At 41.7% G+C, this 11,849-nt stretch overlaps 1 protein-coding gene across 5 annotated transcripts in view; it reads right to left on the bottom strand.

Annotated features, from left to right (window-relative positions):
* Positions 1-746: 746 nt before the first annotated feature.
* abi2b (abl-interactor 2b) overlaps positions 747-11,849 on the bottom strand; it is a 49,420-nt gene continuing 38,317 nt past the window's right edge. For 2 of the 5 annotated variants that reach the window (XM_083633837.1, XM_083633839.1), the window contains exons 7-10: positions 9,013-9,171; positions 5,884-5,970; positions 3,813-4,001; positions 747-3,256 (exon numbers count right to left, since the gene is read on the bottom strand). In XM_083633837.1, the coding sequence (XP_083489963.1) occupies positions 3,081-3,256; positions 3,813-4,001; positions 5,884-5,970; positions 9,013-9,171 (611 nt within the window). In that variant the 3' untranslated portion in view covers positions 747-3,080. The remainder of the gene's footprint in view (positions 3,257-3,812; positions 4,002-5,883; positions 5,971-9,012; positions 9,172-11,849) is intronic. The other 3 variants (XM_083633838.1, XM_083633840.1, XM_083633841.1) reach the window with 2 other exon arrangements.

Raw genomic sequence — 11,849 nt, 5'->3', positions numbered from 1 at the left:
TCTTTACCAGTTATAGGCAAGTTTCATATTCTACCTCCTACACATCTTTACCAGTTATAGGCAAGTTTCATATTCTACCTCCTACACATCTTTACCAGTTATAGGCAAGTTTCATATTCTACCTCCTACACATCTTTACCAGTTATAGGCAAGTTTCATATTCTACCTCCTACACATCTTTACCAGTTATAGGCAAGTTTCATATTCTACCTCCTACACATCTTTACCAGTTATAGGCAAGTTTCATATTCTACCTCCTACACATCTTTACCAGTTATAGGCAAGTTTAATATTCTACCTCCTACACATCTTTACCAGTTATAGGCAAGTTTCATATTCTACCTCCTACACATCTTTACCAGTTATAGGCAAGTTTCATATTCTACCTCCTACACATCTTTACCAGTTATAGGCAAGTTGAGTTTGTACAACTGATTAATGGCCCAAATGGTTGTGGGCAATTTTGTGTGCAATAACAGGACAGCCAAATAAAAGATCATTTATAAGCCTTCGCTGCCCTCTGGTGCTCGAGTAATGCACATAATTTAGGTAGGCTGTCAAAGTGAGTAGTTTGTGAATACAATGCTGAGATGGAGAAAAAGAAGAGATCACACCTGGATAAATGCATAAATAAGCAGATATCCAGGTGTTCCTATTAAAGTGCTCAGTGAATGTATGTCCAATATGTAAAACAAGAACCAAGAGATTACTGCACCAATAAATCTTAATAATTTTATTGTCTTTGTTCTCATGATTTTACAAATATGATACTTCTGCAATTCAACTTTAACTGTGCAACACAATGGCATTATGGACTGTTAAACTCGACATCCTGAGGGACGTCTGATTCCAGGGAACCGTGAATCCTGAGCACCGAGGACCTTTTGTTTGCTTGTTTTCTTAGCGTTGTCGTCCAAGTGTTTTTACGGAATAGTTGTATTTAGTGTTTATAATCTTTAAGTCGGGTTTATCGGCCCGCAGGATTCACGACAATCTTACACACACGATTTTTCACCACTGACGTAATGACGGCTCCTCTCGATCGCAGTGAAGTCGTACAGTCTCTTTGGATGAGGCTGGTGGTACCAGGTCAGAGTTGCAGGGCTGCTTGTCTTGTTAAACAATGGGTGATCGCGCCACGGAGGTTTGGGACACCAGTACATATAACAATGGCATGCAAGACTCACATACACACCCACTTGTTAAAATCTTTTCTTTTTTTTAATAGAAAATAAAGATTCTGACATACATACAAGCACTGAGCCCTCAGAAACACCCAACAGCCAAGCGTATTGGAAATTAGTATGCGGTGTTTAAGTTCCGTGCGGAGAGACGCACGACTGACCCGACGGCGTTAGAAGTATCGGGGGGCTCGCGACGTTTAAAACCATTTCAACACGACGGCTGGCTTTTTCATATTCAATAAGTCCCGCTCTGAGGACGTAATACATCTCACATTTATATTATTTCATCTCAGTTACTCTACACCTTTTTTTTTTTACTACAAATGTTATGTGCTTTCAATTTAAAACTCAAAGAAAAAGAAAAGAAAAAACAAAGATGTTTGTAGTGTAACGACAATCCACCCCACTCTGGCCAATTTATTGCAAATGAAGTGATAACCTCTGAACAGCAACACACACTTCAATATGGCACAAGCGTCTTAGAAATGACCTAAATCAAATGTGTCGTCGTCATCGTGGGTGAATATCAAAAACCAAACCAAAGAACCACACCATATCTAAAAATATTAAGACATTAATCATCAATCATCAGTAGAGCAGAAAAAAAAGTTTTTTTTTGTTTTTGTTAACTCCTCATCGAAACATGCAGCCTGCCGCTCTGCAAGCAAAAACTTGATTCTGGACCCCTTGGTTTTAAAACGCCCTCTTTAAAGTAGTGAGAGGGGAGGAAAATAAAGCAAAAAATAATCATAATCCTTCGTCTTAAATGCATGTGAACACTGCGAATGAGCGACCCGGAGGTCTAGCTTTTTGTGAAATCGGCTATTACAGTATGCTTCTATTCATCGCGGGGAGCTGGAGAGGCGTTAACGTTAAAGACTTGAGGAGTCCAGGTCGTTGTGCAATTGAGGATCCGACACGCTCTCTTCTTCTTCTCTTAAATCGAGGGTCGGGTGTCGATTCTCCTGCCCTAAGAATGAAGCTAAAAATAAAATGCACACACTGGCCAGCAAGGTGAAGTATGTAGCCCTCCACTTCTGAAAACATTTGCTTGTTCCAGATCGATCAAATTAACTCTTTAAATCTAACAAAAATAAAGGCGATGATCTCCCTTAACAGCAATCTTGGGGCTTTCGTTTGCTTCCGGACATCCGCAACCCACTTAATACCTAGCTTATGTGTGTGTCACCATTAAGACATTTATATATATGTGCTTATCTTAGTGAATGTCAGCTTTGGCACGCTCCCAGCCGAGCTTCCCGACCCCCCCAAAAATCGTAACACGGTTTTGTCAAGAAACTAGTCTAAACCCGAGGATATCGTCGTTGCTTTATAATATCTGACTCTAAAATGTCTCTGGTAGTGTTTAGGAGAAATTGTACACGCGCGAGAAGAAGGCATTCTCCTACAGCCCTTTCTTTATACTTGGGTGGGGCGGACCGAAAAACCTCCCAGCAGCACTCTTCTACCTGCTCGCCGTATATCCTACTACAGAATCCAAATAAATATCGTTTAAAATAAGGGCAAACTGGAATAAAATAAAAAAGGAGGATAATGAAGCAAAACAAATGTCTTATGTGGCCTTATATCGAAACACAAAAAATCTCCCAAAACACAATAAATCCAACAGCGTCAGTCCTCATCAGTGAGTCAAATAAAGGAATAAAGAAAGAAATATTACAGGGAAGGATATATCTATGAGTAGTGGTTGTTGTACTATGTCGAGAGAATAACCGGGCGTCAGTTTGTCATGTGTTAAAAACGGCTTCTTCCTCCTCCTCTTCCCGTCTCTCCTCTCTCTCTCTCTGCCCGGAAGTGATCATGCTCTGTCTGATCAAAGTCTTTGACCTTTCACCCTCGGTTCCCCTCCTCCTCGGCTGTTGGGGGAGGGGGTGTTCAGTCAGCGTAGTGCATGATGGACTCGACGTAGTTTCCGGGGAAGAGGCCTGTGGTGCCGCACATCACGCCCTCGTACCAGCCGTCGTCGTTCTTCTTGATCACGTAGATGATGGCACCCTCCTGGAACGACAGCTCATCCTCCTTGTCCCGGGCGTAGTCGTAGATGGCCACCACTGTGGGGGGGGGGGGAGCAAATAGTTGGTCGTCAATCAAATCAAGTGTATAGAGAGGCAAAGTGACCACCTACCTGCTTCAGCACTGTACCAGAGATTTTCATCCGCCATTTATTTTCCCATACACATTTCGTAAAATGCTTATAAAAATAGTTTTACTGGTTCAAACCAAACGGTACAGATATATTTAGAAACAGGAGAGATCGCATCACATTTCACTGGGACCAAAACGTTTAAAAAAATGCGGGTTTAAAGAAAATATTTTTTCAATGTTTGGTTTTGGTCCGAGTGAAATGTTCTATGGTCGCTCCGGATTATAGCGTTAGCTGAACCGTTTGGTTTGACGAAGTAAAACTATTTTATAAGCATTTTACGAAATGTCTATGGGAAAATAAATGGTGGATGAAAATCTCTGGTACAGTGCTGAAGCAGGAAGTGACATTCCACTTTGCCTCTCTATTGATGTAAGAAAAAGAAGACGAGTCAAGTTAAGTTAAATGTCAGGATTAAGGTTGGTGGCGGTGAAGTAGCTGAGGAGCGAACCGTGAAGACGGACCTTTCTCGAGGTAGGCGCGTGGGGCCCAGGGCGGGTCCTCCTCGGCGTAGGGGTCGCTGTACTCCACCACGGCCGACTCCTCCTCGTCCTCCTCGTCTTCGTAGTCCTCGGGCGGGGGAGGGGGCGGGGTGGGCTCCTCAAACACTGGCTCCTCGGCGGGCGGAGGGGGCGGCGGCACCACGTCCGAGACTAGAGGAAGTCCGAGAGGGACAACCAATTAGAGGTGAGGAAATGCGAGCAAAATGAGATGCCACTGGTTAGGGACTGGACGGGCATTCCCATGCATGCGAGATAGGACCAGGAAATGCAGGCTCCATGCTGGATGTGTTAAGACAACATTTACACACGTATCACTCTGTGTTCTCTTGAGATCCCTACATACTAATCACATTTACCTCGATAACAATAATTGACACAATCATTTGTTTCTGTTTCTAACCTCAGTGCAGAAATACTACATTCACAATTAACGTCAAATATAAAAAGTATGTTTTTACTTTGAAGGTAAACTTCCTGTCTTAGTCTGTCCTCCTCTCTCTAGCTTGTCAGCTGATTCTACACTTGCTCTGTTACCTTGAAGCCAAGCGGCCAAAACCACAGGTGAATTTTGAAGCCAATAACTTCTTCTAATGTGTCCTTATGGCGATTTTCAAAATAACTAGGCATCTCGTGCGTGAAGCGCGCTCGCTGCAGCTCGCCGAGCTGGCACTGCAGCTTGCATTTGCCTGTCCAGTAATCATCAGGGTCACCATTATGAGTTTGCTAGGGACAACCCTCGCCTTCGTTCTGGCTGTGTCAAAAGGATACTGTACTATAACCATAGCAGGGTCAGTACAGGTACCACACGGTACCATAACCACAGTACAGCCAGGTACAGATGGATCAGGGTTGTTGTGGTGGAAATAGACTCAAATAGACAACAGGGAACAAAAGTTTGACAAACCGATTAAACGTGCATTCAGAGAGATATGAGACGGAACTTCATCGGTTCAATTACTTGGAGTGAGGGTAAGCAAATGAAAATCACAGGCACACGTGAACATGCTCAAACATGCAGAATTTTTCAAAATCATGCTTTAAAACGTTGCTTCACTCCAGAAGGATATTTGTCACTTTTTGCCATACATTACAGTCAGAATATCTTTGTGAACAGTCAACCACCAACACTTGCTGCCGAACTGACCCATCATTAGCAACTCGCCATTTGTTTTGAGAAGCTTGTTCAAAACTGGTAAATGGTAAATGGACTGCATTTATATATCGCTTTTATCCAAAGCGCTTTATAATGTGCCTACATTCACCCATTCACTCACCGAAGGCGGGAGGCTGCCACGCAGGGTGCTGGCACAGCCATCGGGAGCAATTTGGGGTTCAGTGTCTTGCCCAAGGACACTTCGACATGCAGACTGGAGGAGCCGGGGATCGAACCACCAACCTTCTGATTGGTGGACGACCCGCTCTACCTCCTGAGCCACAACCCCCCCCCACCTCTACTTTGGCATGCGTCCCAGACAAACAGCTTAAAGGTGCCATGTGTCACACTATTAAACATTAATATTTCATTGTCAGTTAATTGTGATATCTTTGTATAATTACAGTAAACAAATGAGACCAAGATGGAGACGATGATCTGCTTTTGTTCAGTCATTATACCAACATCTCACATTAATGCGGTAATGAGTTATAGATGTTAAAAGGACATGTGTGCCTGTGGCATCTTTTTTGGCTTTGACTACTATAAATGTCTGGGGAGCTTTGAATGAAAGAACCCTTTGTTGTAGAACAAAGTAGAGCCAGGTAATATCATTCCATTCTGTGTCCAGGGCCATCATTTTGATAAATTTGCCAATTAAAGATTCATGATGACGACGCAGAAAGCTGGCGGAAAATAATCCTGAATGCGGTGACAGCAGATCCGTGGTGCAGCTTATGTTGGAGGTTGACCACACCTTCTCTCAGATGAAAAAATATGACAATATATTTCCCCGCCCCAAAGCAGGGGAGGGGTGCGGTCAAAAATCAACGAACAGAGGTCATGCAGGAGGGAGGGAGGAGCTAAAAAGCCACTTACTGGTCTCCTGAACTCGGGCCACAAAGCCCATGAGAGGCAGCTGGGGCGTGATCTGCATGGAGGGGGGAGGGGGCGCAAGCGGGCCTGCTACCACCATACAGCACCAATACAGGGCGATGGAGGGGGGGGGGCGAGAGAGAGGGCACCATGGGAAGTGTAGGGCAGACATAACAGCAGCACAGAAACGACAAAATATGAAGTTAGAATAAAGAAGAATAGTGTAGAAGAGACATAAAACAACAGATGTGACAATAGCGTAGAATAGATAATAGAGTAGAGCCAATAATATCAGTATAGCACAGATATATCAGTAACATGTAATTGTCCTCTCAAGTGTTGTTGTCATGCCAGGGCTTGAGGATTCAATCTGGATCTAATTTTCTGGTGAAAATGAAGTGAGAATTTTGGATCCCGTTTGACAAATCTGTTAAAGGAGAATTCAGTTTACAACCTGGACCTTATTTCCAGCTGGATTTATGTTTTACAAGTCAAACCTTAACAGAAATTTCTGAAAACGATTCTGTAATAATAAGCTAGAACGTGTTGGGAAACAGCCTGGAAAAGAGGTCGTAGGGGCACCTGCCAAGCGTGTTACGTTCTGTAAATAGCTTATTTTCTGCTACGCACCGGCTCATATCCTTATTATATCATAGACACAATGAGAACATGAAGGCTGTATTGACCTTTCTGCAGCTAGTGTGGTCACCCTGTCTCTGTCTGTTGTCCATCACAATGTAGAGATAGAAGCCCCTCTTCCCCCGCTCTTCAGTTTGTAATCCGTTAGCATCACGTTCTAGCTTCATACACACTCGTTTTCAGACATTTCTGTTAAAGGTGACTTGTAAAACATAAATCCAGCTGGAACTAACGTCTGGGTTGTAAAAGACCGGAATTCTCCTTCAAGACGGGCAAAATAATATACTAAGCAAAGTACGGCTAGTGAGTTTTTTTTATGTTTCTTCTTGTAGCTTCAAAACCCGATGATAATCAACTGCATAAATAAAAACAGGCACAACAGAGGCAAAAATAGCAAAATATTAATATTGGATGTAGTTAAAGGCATTAACATCCATTTCACCATTATTCACTTATTTGGGCTGAATAATTATGTCACACCTTGAGAGGACAATAGATGATACACAATGAGAAAAGCATAGAGTAGATTTAAAGTCTGTCAGTAGATGTAAAAAAGAGGCAGAGAATAGAAAATGTGTTGTGTTGTGTTCCTATATTATAGGAAAACATAAGAGATAAAATGGCACAGGAAAAAAAAGAATAGCATGTTTTTTTCTGGGGTAAAGTCCTGTTTTAATCTCACCTGATCAAATTTCTCTTCCCCCCTCTACTGTATTTTTAAACATGTTATTATTATTTTATGACTTTGCATCACTGTGCACATTAAATAGACTAAAGCATGGAACAGACAAAACATAAGAATAGCATTTATAAAACTAGAATAATCTGCCATTTGAATTTGAATATCAATTCATATTACATGCATACAGATCATAGGTTTGGCACACAAAACAGTTTAAAAGATAGGGATAGGATAGCAAAAACAGGAGTGAAGGTGCAGAGTGTGAAAGAGAGAAAGGAGGAAGAAGACCTGAAGATTAGTGAGGCAGTTAAATTGATGGGAAACAGACGAGAAAAACAGACAGAAGATCTTTTCATAAAAGATGCAGATAGAAGCCAGACAGCAGAGAGGTGCTCCACCCCCTCTGAGATATAAAGGCTCACAGAAAAGATGGACTTAAATATGGGGAATGTTCATTTTATGAGAAAAGAAATACGTGAAGATGACAGAATGCTTGAAATAAACATTTATTCTCAGGTACGGGTAGGCATGGGTCGATTTCCGGTTTTACCGGTTCGGTTCGGTGTACGAGCCCAAACCGGTTTGATCACGTGCGAACTGAAAAAACCTAAAAAAAAATTTTTTTTTTTTGCCAGTCCATTCTGATTGCACTATTGTTCGTATTAGCCTCTTCTCAAGTTGCCCTAGTATGCAAAAGTCTTATTTTGTTTATTATGTTGATGTTTGAAGAAAAGTTAAGCTGAATAGTTATGAGAAATAAATACAGGGTGTGTTTGTTACACAGGTGTCCTGCTTCTTTTTATTCAGTATCATTGCTGGTTGACAATACCAGCTTAGAGGTGTATTATCGCTATCAGGTGGACTGAAGTTGCACTACAGACAGTTATGGGCCACACTCGGGAGCCCTGCTTAATTTTTTTTTTTTTTTTTTTTTTAATTACAAAAAAAATCGGTATACCGGTTCGATCCGGTTTAGACAGCAATATCGAACCGGTTTTAAAATTTTCAAACCGACCCAGCCCTAGGTACGGGTCTGTGTATCTGTGCAGCTCTGTAATGACATTCTTCCAGGCAGAACCAGGATGGACTTTGGAAATTGACAATAATGGATTCCATAAGTTCCATTTCCCAAGTTAGACATGGCATGAATTGCACTTCAGGTGCATATCCACATGGTTAAAACCTTACAACAATTTTGGCCTTTTTCTTGCAGATGATCAGTTTTGTCTCTTCTTTTTGTGCTTTTTATCCTTGTATTTTATCACTGTTTGGAGGTACAATGGATCCGCACTGGTTCTTCCCGCACAATTCCGGACACCACAGATTAGAAATGAGATCAGACTTGAATGAAACCTAGTGTAGCGATGCATTATATTGCTGTTCCACCATTTTTGGACAGCAATGAATATCCCCTCCTCTTCCAATTTCCCTGTTGCAGACAATCAGGAAACATGAGGTAACAACATGAGGTAACAACATGAGGTAACAACATGAGGTAACAACATGAGGTAACAACATGAGGTAACAACATGAGGTAACACTGTCTACTGTTTTACATTTGATTCCATCTCATTTTGTCTTGATCACCGTGTAAAAACAGTGAATGCTGCAAAATATACATGTTTTTCCATGTAAATACAGCTTCATGGTTATTTAAAACTCAAGCATCATTGTCATGTAAATACAGCTTCATGGTTATTTAAAACTCAAGCATCATTGTCATTGGACCCTTGAAACCTGTTAAAAGTCCAGTGTCTAATCTCTAAACTTCATGGCCTTTTTGCAGATACCCGATAGCGGGGTGTGTGTACCTTGGTTCTGGTTGAAGTGGGGTCCACCGTTGAGCTGGCTCTGGGTGTGGTTGGGCTGGCCAGTGACGGAGGAGGGCCGGCGGTAGGGCAGGGAGCCTCCCACCGGCGGGTTCTGGGACGGCTGTGCCGGGCGGTTCATGCTGTAGAACTGAGGGGCACCTGGGAGGGAAGACCAGCAGGGGGCAGCAAAGAGAGATTTAACATGGGAGGGGACAGAGGCTTGTTGTCCCACTGGTGACCTGAAGGAATATTCTCTCCAATGTGACATTTATAGACCCCGAGAAAGGGATTTCCTCTCTTTGATCCATCTAATTTCTATCTTTCTTTCTTTGAATGTGTTGTGGCGGGACATAACCCAGGGAGGGAACATTCAAAAGTCTAAACCCTACATTCCCAAAATGTGGTGCACGGACCACACACACACACATCACGCGATATTTGGGATTTTTTTTTAATTTAGCGTGCTCAGTTTTAAAGCCAGAGTTTCTGGTATATGAAACTATAAGACCTGTCCAAAGGCATCGATTGGTACCATGTCATGCAAGCTTGTCAGGAAGGTGGCTAAATAACACTCCAAATGTAGGCAAAATTTTGGGGAGGGGGTAAAAACATTTTCAAAGGGGTCGTCTTTTTCACAGCCTAATGTTGGCAGGTGTGTGTGTGTGTGTCCGTTTTGAACCAGTAGCCTTATGTTGTTATTGAGCCTTTCTGATGCCATTGCATAATTAAATCAGCTTATTTAATTTTATGGGGGTCAGACTTGGGGTGTATACCCAGTGGAAGTGGTCCGTGGGAAATGTGGTTTGGTACATAGTGGTACTTGATTGGAAAAGTTTGGGAACCCCTGGTCTAAACCAATGGGAAATCAGTTAGGGGGAGAAAGGCAGTTTGATTTGATGGGATGGGCGGGACTGTAAAAAAAACGATGGTTTTATTGGTTGGTGTCTTTATTTAGCATTACGTCTCCTGGTGCATGAGGTCACCATTAAAAATACATTGATTTCCAGGAAATTAAGGCATTGGGAATTCATTTGATGGGGACTTTAACCTTAGTTTTTGAATGGCGTTGTTTCTCTTACATACAGCATATTTCCTTACAGCATTACTGTGACTGAACTGTATTTATTTGGGTTCCAACTCTCTCCTACATCACAGAAAATATTTAATTTAAAAAATATAGTAGCATCTGGGAATATCAACCCATTTCTGTCAATTCCCAAAAAGATGAGTTTGTGGAAATGCGAGACACTAATAAACAATAAATAAGGGACATGGCACAGTCAGGTTTCCCATGACTCCATATGGATGGAATGGAGAAAGCACCAGGGCAAAATGCATCACCCACTTTCATTATTTTAGCAGACAAATCAATATTTGACAAGAGAAAAGTAGCCCCAGTTTGTGTGGTGGAGTAGAACTTACCAGCCATAAATCAAATTTAGCTGGTGTTAATTTCCCAACCCAGACAGCAGCACTGCTCGTCAATTGTTAATATATTGATTGACATTCTTACTGGGAGTTTTCAACACACAACTTGCTGTCATATCAATTCCACAGAATACAACTTACACACATGAACTGAAAAACTGAATAAATACACAGAATGAAGAATTCATAGTGAGAATTTCACCCAAATGGCCCATGCATGAAACAGCAGAAGAACATCCCCCCACCAACACAATCACACACACAGCAGACTGGGTTGAATCCATTAGTGAGAGATGGGAGGTTTGACGGAGGCGGAGCCACAGTGATGAATAGTGACTCTGGAGTAGAGGAGAGCAGGGCTGTACATTAACCAAACATATTACTTATTATTACACTTATTACAAACTTATTATAACCCAATATCGAAAATACCCTCACATTAAAGCAGTCTACAATTTAACCTGATAATCATTTCATATCAAATCCAATGCGTTAGAGCACAGCGCCAAAACACAACAGTGTCACTGTCTAAACATTTACAGACAGAATTGAGATATGTTTGCTCCATGTTTTGATATGAACTGCCCTTTAATGCCCATTTTAGGATTTGCTAAGTTTGAATAAAATGTAAAATACCCCACTATCTGCAACTTTTGCAAAATCATGTTTTGATTAATTGCACAGCCCTTGGGGGAAGGATTTAATGGGAAGCAGAGAACACAGTGGCCGTATCTGAAAGCTCATACTGCCTGCTGAACTGTAAGCAGCAGGAACAGACAACAAAACTATCAACTTTAATGTAAAAAACACACACTATTAAGTCAAACTGTTTTAAGTGCAATGGATTCTGTTTATTAAATGTATTTTTAGGGAATCTTAGTTAGTGGTTTGATCCCCCTGTGTAGCTCAACAGGTGGAGCATGTTACCAGTATTAATATGGCCAAGGTTTGGTGTTTAATTCCAACAGCAACAAATGTGTGAGCTCCTGATAATCCTAAAGTGCAATCACACGTGCAGTTCTTTGTTCCGAATCGCAGTTGAAAAGTTAACTTTGTTGTATTTTTGTGTCCATTTAGATTCCCAATTACAAGTGAACCAGGATTTGTAAACAAAAGTCTCATGGAATCACAAGTGGCTTGTTTATTGGACAGAGTTCTGCCTGTCATCTGTCATCCTGCCAGGTTAGAGGTTTTGGCAGTGGGAGAAGGACAAATGAATCAGATTCTAGCCGCTAAAGCTTTAGCTGAGTATGATGGACCTTAGTTACTCCAATCAATCCTTGTGTTTTGGGATCATTTCCTGCAGTTGGTTTGGATTAAGTTCTCACTCCTAACAAACAGTTCTCCTTAAAGACGACTGCAACTCGCATTTTCCGGGCTTCTGTCAAATTACATTCTCACCTTACCAA

This window comes from Poromitra crassiceps, assembly GCF_964638095.1.
Source record: "Poromitra crassiceps genome assembly, chromosome: 3".
Lineage (NCBI taxonomy): Eukaryota > Metazoa > Chordata > Actinopteri > Beryciformes > Melamphaidae > Poromitra > Poromitra crassiceps.
The sequence above is the reverse complement of the archived record's forward strand: the minus strand, read 5'-3'. Positions and strand labels throughout refer to the sequence as shown.